Source organism: Montipora capricornis, chromosome 12 (genome assembly GCF_036669925.1).
Source record: "Montipora capricornis isolate CH-2021 chromosome 12, ASM3666992v2, whole genome shotgun sequence".
Taxonomy (NCBI): Eukaryota; Metazoa; Cnidaria; class Anthozoa; order Scleractinia; family Acroporidae; genus Montipora; species Montipora capricornis.
In genome coordinates this window covers 26,857,508-26,867,168 of record NC_090894.1, presented here as the reverse complement: position 1 = coordinate 26,867,168, position 9,661 = coordinate 26,857,508, and the positions used below count along the sequence as shown (strand labels likewise).

The 9,661-nt window shown below is 40.0% G+C and overlaps 1 protein-coding gene across 5 annotated transcripts in view; it reads right to left on the bottom strand.

Annotated features, from left to right (window-relative positions):
- Window positions 1-3,923: 3,923 nt before the first annotated feature.
- Window positions 3,924-9,661, bottom strand: part of LOC138027263 (uncharacterized) — a 14,887-nt gene continuing 9,149 nt past the window's right edge. For 4 of the 5 annotated variants that reach the window (XM_068874820.1, XM_068874822.1, XM_068874821.1 and 1 more), the window contains 2 exons: window positions 5,837-6,835; window positions 3,924-4,341 (listed from right to left, as the gene is read on the bottom strand). In XM_068874820.1, coding sequence (XP_068730921.1) covers window positions 5,874-6,830 — 957 coding nt within the window. In that variant the 5' untranslated portion in view covers window positions 6,831-6,835 and the 3' untranslated portion in view covers window positions 3,924-4,341; window positions 5,837-5,873. Of the gene's footprint in view, window positions 4,342-5,836; window positions 6,836-8,646; window positions 8,734-9,661 lie in introns of those variants that run through there. The other variant, XM_068874819.1, reaches the window with a different exon arrangement.

Sequence of the window (9,661 nt, the reverse complement as noted above, 5' to 3'; positions counted from 1 at the left end):
TTGAAAGTCTGTGGTTTTACGTCTAATCGAACTAACATCCTGAATTTCAACTCCACTTTTCACTTGAAGAGGTTCCTTCAAAGCCTCGGCGAAATTCGAACCTTTCTTTAATTCTGGTGCAATAACATCTGACTTCGAATCATGCTGAGCATTCACTAACCTTTCCACCAAGACCTTTCTCTTTCCAGTAGTAGGCAATCCTTTTTTCCAAGCATTTCACGAATTTGATCGACTTTGAGTTGAGATAAGTCTTCCATTTTGCTCGAGGAACCGGTGGCCATGTGGTTGCAACTGATGACCTTGCGAAGAACAGACCGCACATCGTACATCTGAACTCAGTGGGTGAACGAGGAACAGCAATAATAAACGGCCATTTTTTTGTCCAGGATGGCTGAAATTTTGATTTGAATCTCGCAGCACCGTCAAATTTACACGAAGAAGCAGAGGAACTAGCTAGAGGACCATCAACTTTTGCTCTCTTTCGGCCGGAACTACTCGAAGTTTCGGCCATTGTTATCTCAATTTTCAACTTTTCTTTTATGGTAGCTCAGTCACAACTAACTGGCATTTACAATTTCAGTTCTATATATACTATCGTCCTTACACGTGAATATTTTACGGTATTTTACATGGACATAATGTGCACATTTATTCCGTGTGGGAACTACATGCATGACAGCGTGAGGAAGAGGTGTGGATGCGTGTGGGCGGGAGAAATATATCAAATGCGTGTGCCTCACACAAAAGGCTTGAGAGTTGGAAGGTCTGGAAGAATTACAAATTTACTGCTGAAATATCTCCTTGACTGCGGCTGTGAAGGACCATGTTAGTATTTACGACGAGACACTGAAGCGTAACACAACTTTAATCCACTGGACTCGGCTACACATCGATTTACAAAAGGGATGTATATGAGTGAAATGCTACGACGTACAAAAACCTTCGATAACAAGACAGGAACACAACGAAAGTCATATGACACTCTACGTCCTACAAACTAGGGTGGGGCTAGTATAATTATTCATAGGTCCAGTCTCTCAGGCTTCTGTATCATTCTTCCAGAACAAGTACGGGTTCTAACAATAACAAATGACCAAAGGCTAACAGAGTTATCTCTTCTTTACATTTCCAATGCTTTCCTCAATATCCTTGCAGTTCTCAACAAGGCAGTTTTTTGCATTACACATTACACTATATGGGATCCCTAACTTGTCAATCCACCTATCAAATCCTTTGGTGACACTTCTAAGGGCTCCTATCACTACAGGTACGACTTCTACCATTTTGAGTTTCCACAATCTTCCGATCTCTCTCTTCAAGTCCTGGTACTTTTCTACTTTTTCTATTAATTTTCTTTTTCCCCTACTCTTACATCAGCTGATACAGCTATATGGATGATTATCCCCTTTCGCTCTTTCTTGTCAATTACACTTAAGTCTTGTCTTCTTGCCTCTATCACATTGTCAGACTGAATATTGATATCCCACAAAACTTTGACTTCTTCATTTTCTACTACTCCTTCTGGGACATGTTCATACCACTTTTCCGTATGCTCCAACCCATTCTTCTTACAAAAATCCCAATGGACTTTCTTTGCTACGTTGTCGTGTCACCTCTTATATTCTTTCTGAGCCAATTTCTCGCATCCACATACTAAGTGTTGCACGCTTGCACATTTTTTTCCACATAATCTACACAGGGGGCTTTCACTGGTCTTATCGATGTGGTGCTTTACATAGTTTGTCCTGATGGCCTGTTCCTGTGCGGCACATAACAATGCTTCTGTCCCAATCTTCAGATCACATTTGGATAACCATTGCCAAGTTTTTTTCTTATCAACATTCTCTGCGATTTCCCTGACAAACTGTCTATTATTATTATTATATTATTATTATTATTATTATTATTATTATTATTATTATTATTATTATTATTATTATTATTATTATTATTATTATTGTATACATAATTAAGAAGTAATTTTCTATATGGGCTGTAATCTAATCCCTATATAAGGTGTGTAAAAGTAAATAATTCATTTAAATACAGCAATGCCCTTTTCCTATGTACATATTTTCATTTAATAAATGGTGGTCTCCCAACTAGTTTAGCTTTTTAGTTATTTTGGGAGACCAGCTACTGATGTATTTTTAATTCACATATTTGTTATTTAGCTAGCTAGTTCATTTTACAGTACAAATAAATCTTGTTGTTGTTGTTGTTGTTGTTGTTGATCGGCCGTGCACCCAGACGGTCAGCTGATGATAAGTCACCGCTCCCTTACCTTCCCTCCACCCCTGCTTAGACTTGACAAAGTTCCTTGGATGAAACCTCCCGCTCCTAAAGTCCGGGGAGGGGTGGAGCGAAAGATGTGTACTAGTAAGGGAGCAGTGATTTGTCATTAACTGACGGTTTGGGTGCACGGCTGATCGTCACGAGAACGTTGACAGAAAACGACATTGAAATTTGTGGCTAAATTTCCTTCGCAGAGTGGATAGCGAGACTATTTTCTTGAATAGATGCTCCATAGAATCTTCGAACATGTCGCTGAACGAGTTTGCGGCGAATTGAAGGATTTTGGCTACATTTTTTTGGGCTCTCTGTGAGAGATAGCTCTTCGGTTGAGGATATCACCCGAAATATAGGGCAGAATGGCACCAAATTACCAAAGAACGATGACAATGGGACAACAGACAAGTGAATGCAACATTAGCGCTTACTTATTTTATGAAGCCTTCTGATTTGTATCGACTAAAACTCGCCATACAAGATCTCTAAATGACTCTCTCCTTACATTCAAAACACAACACAGAGTTTGGGTCAGATGTGGAAATTCTGGAAGGTTCTCTGTCACGGGGAGCATGATAATATATATTTGGGAACAGACTCCCGACATTTAAGTCTACGCGTTGGTGAGTGAAAGGCGATGCACAATTAATTGCACCAACGTGTACAGTGTACTTGTTCAGAATATTTTGCTTCACTTTCGAGGAACGACATTTCCTTACTTCTTTAGTCTCTTGCCTCTAAATGCAGCGGAAGGTGTTCAAGCACTTAAGTATAAAAGCCACAAACAGAATGGTGGCGCACAACCCGGCTAACAGGAAATCAAGCCACGTGTGTCACAGCTTTCTAAGCTGTGTTGTCATTCGCTTGAAATAATATCCCTCCTGACTGGCTAATTAGATCGAACTTCCGGTTACGAGTGAGTGACAATTTGCATACAGATTCTCACCAAAACTCGTGGATATCCACGAGTAAAAATGAGAACGTTCAGTCTCAACTCTAAAACAAGACCTTCAGTACAAAAAAAGAGATTGTTTTAACGGTTGAAAGTCCGTTACCATTCAATTTTCCAGACAAATAAAGAGTACAAAGTGACTGTACTCCACTGGGACAGACAAGGTGTACCAATCAGTACGTTCGGCACTCTTACCTTGCTAATTTTTCGCGCCAGCCTGGGTGCCTACTTCCAGTATGGACGAATGCCGCCCACGCGAGGACAAAGTGTATAACAATGAAGCATATGACTGCAACTTTGGATGCGAAGTCAGAGTCTGCTACACCAAAGTGAACAATCGGCGGCACACAGATCAGTGGAAGAGCACGGAAAGCATCAATGGCAAACGGCAGCACCTAACAAAATTACAGAAAAATTAGGCAAAGTTATGACAAGAATGAAGGGGTACTGAATGGTGGCAAAGATTACGAAAAGACGAAAAGAAAGAAGAAGAAGAAGAAGAAGAAGAAGACGACGAAGAAGAAGTGAAATGGTCATGGTCTAAAATGATGACGAAGAACCATACCTTGTCAATGAAAGTTTCTTTTCTCACAGATTGAATGTCGCTTATCATCCTAGTGCCCATATTTAGACCAATGAGTGTGTGGAAACGACTGAGGCTCATTTCGGGAGAATTATCATATTTTCCCATGTAAGTAGACAGTGCGGCCGCCGATGTAGCCATAGCATCGGATAATTTGATATCCTCTGGTTCTAGTTTCCCTTTGAACTGATCCTGCCCAGGTTTGCTGTCTACACGCGCGATTGATGTGGGAGAAATTGTCAACAGGTCGTAGTTTTTTTCAGAGGTTTCATCTTTTTTCCATCGGTTGACTGTAATGTTTGATACGTACTCTGGTTTCGTGCCCTTAAGATCTTCAACGGTTAGTGCTCTTTTTGGAACCACGCCTTCATTTGCAAGTACAGCGTGGTCAGGGCTTCTATGCCGAGATTGACAAAGGGCAGATATCCACAGCGTGCAGACATCACTCCACCCAATTCCTGAACATCCGTTTTTTCCAAGACCACTAGGATGGTAAAATGCCTTCTGAAGCCTCCACCTGGAGATGATAAAACATGCATATTCCAATGGTATCGGATTGTCCAGTTTGTTGTTGTCCTCCTCCCTTAATATTTGATTATTATTTTTATTACTAGGTGGTTATAATATCACATTACTGAAAAAGCAACAATTTCTTTTGACTCGTACTTCATTCCTCATGTTTCGGTCCTACTGTTACACATTGGCTAGGAGACTTGTTACATGATCTATGAAGATCTTGAAGTCCATTATTTTCGCTGGCACCTTCTGGTCATATGCATTTTCGAAAAGCGGTGTTTCTCGGGACGTCATTCATTCTTATTAATATGCCAACTATGTCAACCAGAACCTAATTGGTTGGTGAAACAATGACTTATTTTGTTCCGTGGTTGGCAAATTTGAGTCTTAAAAGAAATGTGACGTTAATGTTTCTAAGCAAGTAATATTGCTATGACTTTCAACCCCGAAAAAATAAAGAGAAAGAGAGCTAGGGATATGATTGTGAATTTCAAAATAGAAAGTTATTTTTAGAAACATAAGTTTTCCCTTAAGGTTCCCAACTAAATGACGTCATATCGCCTCATTCGAGCATGTTAACGTGAAGTTATATAATAGCCCACTTTCGATATATTAAAATTCAGTTCTAAACCAAAGGGATCATCTCGATGCCCTGGGAAATAAACTCATGCAAATCCTTATGATTATTCCCCAGAGCCTCGAGGTGATGCCTTTTGTTTAGGACTGAATTTTAATATATTGAAAGAGGGCAGGGGCCCATTACCCGGAGCTTCCATCTGTATTGTACGCTTGCGTCAACCCTTTCCCGTATCTTTCTACTATATTTTGACTTACAGAACGTATGCGACTGAGAAGATACGTGAAGTCAGTGGCGGATCCAGGGGACCCCCCCCCCCCTTCACCCCTATTTTTGGACCAAGGCCACCAAACCTGTGAAAGGGGGAAAAATGTTTGAGAGGGGCCCCCACTTTACCTCCAGGTCTGGATCCGCCGCTGGAAGTGGTTCATATATGTGACGTAATAAATGGCTGACCTCAGGTTGTTATCATTGGCTATTGTGAAAACACCCACTAAAGCCCCCCTGGGAGGTGCTTGTAAAAATAGAAAGATTCTGGAAAAGGTTGACTGAAAGGGTTAATATGGAAGATGGAGGCTCCGGGTAGTAAGCTTCTGCGCCTCGCACGGATCGCCATTTTATTTTATTTATTATTATTTTTTAATGTTCAAGCCCGCTTGCTGCCTATGCCGAAGCCTCCCGAAAAAAATTCTTTTTCTATTTCATTTTAAAATAACTTAGAAGAAATTCAAAAAATAAATTGCCCGACTGGACGTTTTCTTCTCCGTAACAATTAATATCTTCTCTTGTTTTCCTTCAACGGGTGAGGTCCGTTTTGGTCGCATATGTCACACTGCTTTACCATAAATATTGGGACGGTGAATTGTCATTAAAACCACCATTTAATATCACTTGTGACACCTCATGCAAGTCGTCTTACCTGTTGTAAACATGGGTCAGTCTCGAACTTAATGCATCTACAAAAGGGCAACCCACACGACAAAGCCAGAAGCGAAAAGTAAGCGGGCAAAGAGTTTATCAGAATACACAACACCAAGTACAGGGGCTGCATATACCCTCCAGTAGATCACATACGAAAAAAAATAAACCATCAATACATGGGTTGTTACATTACGGAGCAGAGGCAGGAAAAACCACACAAAAATGCTAACAGCCACAGCAAGATACTGCGACCAATGCGGAATGTCACGAACAACATCGTGCAAAGCAAATGGTACGAATGTAAGAACAAAAGAAGCACCAAATATAGCGCAACTGAAACTTAGGAGAGTAGAGTACCGCCGTAGGAAACTTTTTTTAGATAATACGAAAAATATGGCGGTAAGGAGAACCAAAAGAGAGAAGAGAATAATACGGCCAGAACCCGGGTTACTTTTACAGCTCTGCCGTAGCTCTTGTATGGTTGCATTTTTACCGGCCTCTGGATTATGGCTGTCAGAAAATTTTGCAGCAACAACATCATTGCAGTCCCCCTTATCTCGCAGGTACTCTCCAAACATCAAGTCGATCATGAAGGCTATTGGGCATGCGTACGACCCCCGCGTGGTGATTGGCCCAAGGAAATTGACCAATAGAATGAGGCCCAATATGGTCACTGTATCTAGGATTCCATCTAGTGGACTGTGCCAGTTGCAAAAGTACCCAGCTCTTTCTTTCATGTGCTTGAAAAACTTGTCATGCCAATTCTCTTGGTCTTCAGTTTCATTTTCGGTGGAACTGCTCCTCCTCTCTTCTCTGTATTTCCAATCTAGGAACGCAGTGCCTGTGTAACCGCCTCCTGACACACAACTCAAGTAGTCCACCTCCACATTTCGTTCCAACAATCTGCGCAAGACTCCAGAGCTGAACGCCGCTGACCGAATGCCACCACCGGAAAAAGCCAAACCAATTTGTGTTGGGTTCACATTAGCCATATTTGCTTAAAAGGAAAAAAAACAAAAGAGGGTTTTTGAAAAACCTTAAGATATTATTTAGCTATTTATTTCATACTTGCTCGAAAGGGGTACCTTTTTCACGCTTCAGGTATATGAAAGTGTAGGGATTTCAAGAGTCAAAGTATATGAAAAGGTGGGCAAATCTGTCATTTAGGTATTTAAAAGCGCCTTATATGAGAGGAAATATCGTTCATTAACTTCATTCTAAGAGCTAAAATGGGGATGCAGTGTTTTTAAGTAGGCTTGTGAAAGGGGTACTATTTTCCAATGGAAGGCATACGACCATTTATCAATAGAAGGTATAAGAAAAGGGTATCTTTTCTGCGAAAGGACGCCACTTAAGCCTTTTTTTCGCGAAGTTAACACAAATAAATACATTATCAATACAGCTTTGACGTCTTCTTACACTTTATTCAGTAAAATACTAGACTGAATTCGTCTTAGAATAGTTTCTCTTGCAAAAAGCACAAAAAACCGCCAAAGCTCATAAGACACTATACAATCATTACAGAAAGAAAAGTTCGTTCAGACAGAAATAGCTATTCGAGACAATAATTAATAGTGTGCAGTGACCAAAGTAGCCAATAAGCTTTCCAGCTGGTCACTGTCATGTGGATATAAGCTGGCGACGGCCATATGTTAAGTATAGTTTAAGACACATTAATAACAAGTATCGTAAGAGAGGAAGGATATACATACACATAAATACGAGATGGTCAATAAAAAGATTTTGTCGCGCTTTTAAAGAGTATGTATGGGAAACGTTAAAGTTCTGGTGGGACAGATTTCGCTGCGGAAAATTTAAATGGAGATATGCCATAATTAGTGCGTATTGGTGGCTTAAAGAAGTTTTGATTTGCAGCATACCTAGTATTGTGTGAATGAATCTCTGATGCAGGTGTGCGAACATTCAATAGTACAACTGGGGTGTTACTTTCATTGTTCTTAATTTAATATGCAAAGAGTGACATTTTTAGTTTAAATATTTTCAAATCGTAAAATTCCAAGAAGATTGTAATAGGGGTTGGCATGTTATCTTCCATGAGCAAAGAACATGCTTCGTATACATTTATTCTGCTTAGTGCAGATGTTATTTGATCTACAATCATGGTCAAAAGTTGTTGGGAAGATTGCACGCATTACTTCACGTCACACCTAACTCGATTATTCTAACTATTGGCTGTACTATTTGGGAAATACCATGCTCTTGTGCCCCCACTGATTTCAATGGCTAAAAGCAATGTACCACACCCCTAACAAATGAACACAGCCGCGAAGGAGAAGATTTCCGATAGCGAGAGACTTGAAACAGCCTCACGTCTTACAGAATTCCATGAAAATCGGAATGTATAACGTGCAGTGGAGCAACCAAATGATGGGTTCTACGTTTAATTTCGTTTGCTGATTCAAAGCCCATGTTCCACGAGATGGCAAATGATGCAATGCAATGAAGCTAAAACATGAATATGCTGGATTCAGCCTTCTGAAATTTAGGCTATGTTAAGAAAAATATATTTACTCTAATCCTGCCTGTTGACATGACGAAATCGCCAGTACAGAACTTCCAGAAACGGTATGTTATAACTGACTGGCCGAAATTTCTCAGTCTCTTTCTGTCTCAGCTGTTCTTTGTACGAACATCATCCGCCGATGTCAATTTTTTTTCTTTTAATTAATTGTTAGTTTCTTGATCTTCATGTTAGCTATACCTAGCGCTAGAGGTCACCCGCCGCGTTATTCACAACACTGTTCATGTGGAACCTCTGCCGCCAGCTGTATACCGGTTTTCACTTACCCATATTAATTACAAGAATAGTTTTTCACACGTTTTCTGAGTTGCTACACCAGTGTTTCACCCGCTTTTGCCTCACCGGCTGCTTTCACTTGAAACCAATTCATCTGATGTCACGCTTCATACTAGATCCCGCAAAAATAGACAACGCCCACGTTATTTCCATTCCAACAACCTGTTCCAAGACATACTGTCACCTGTTCAATTTACTTGCAACTGCAAACATTAAGCGATTTTCACCGGTATATTATCCGCGTTCTTATGAATGGGCAACTGGCTGCAGAAACGTCAACTTCTTTTGTTTCGAACTTCGCAAATTAAAAAAAATAGGTACTCGAGAGGCGCATGTGACTACTGCGGAGATATACAAGGGGAAGAGAAGTAGAATATTCTGTTATGTGAAACAACAAACAAAAAAATAAATCCGAAACTTTCGATGAAAAAGGCCTAAAACTTGGAATGTTGCAGGAAACAAATTTAGAAACCACCTCTCCAATTCTCAGATCTGTGCGGTACATCGTTTCTGAGCGTTGTCGAAGCGTTTCACACAACTTGTGTAGGTGGATTAAAGTGCTCCAACATCTGGAATTTTCTAATAACTTTTCGCTCATGAGATAAAATACATGTGTATGAATACAGCTCCTAGTGTTCTTGAAAAGCTCAAACTGCTGAAATTCATAGGGATAGACTTTTTTTTCAATCAAATAGCTTGGTATCATGGTGTTACGTAAGCTGCGTAAGGTGACAATTGGGAAATTCAAAATACTATATTTTCGAAACGAAAGGCGTCACGAAACTGTAAACTTGGAAAAAATATTTAATTCTAGGGCATCTTTAACCTCCAATAGATAACAATACCGAAGATCTTTCAAATTTGATCGTCTCACTGAGACACCATCTATAGATAGACAATTACGTTCTACTTCAAAGCTTTGTTTATCTCAAAAACGGGCTCAATATTCCTACAAATGTTTTTCCTTTAAGGGCTTTTTCGTTCCTTCAACGGCTTCATTAAACG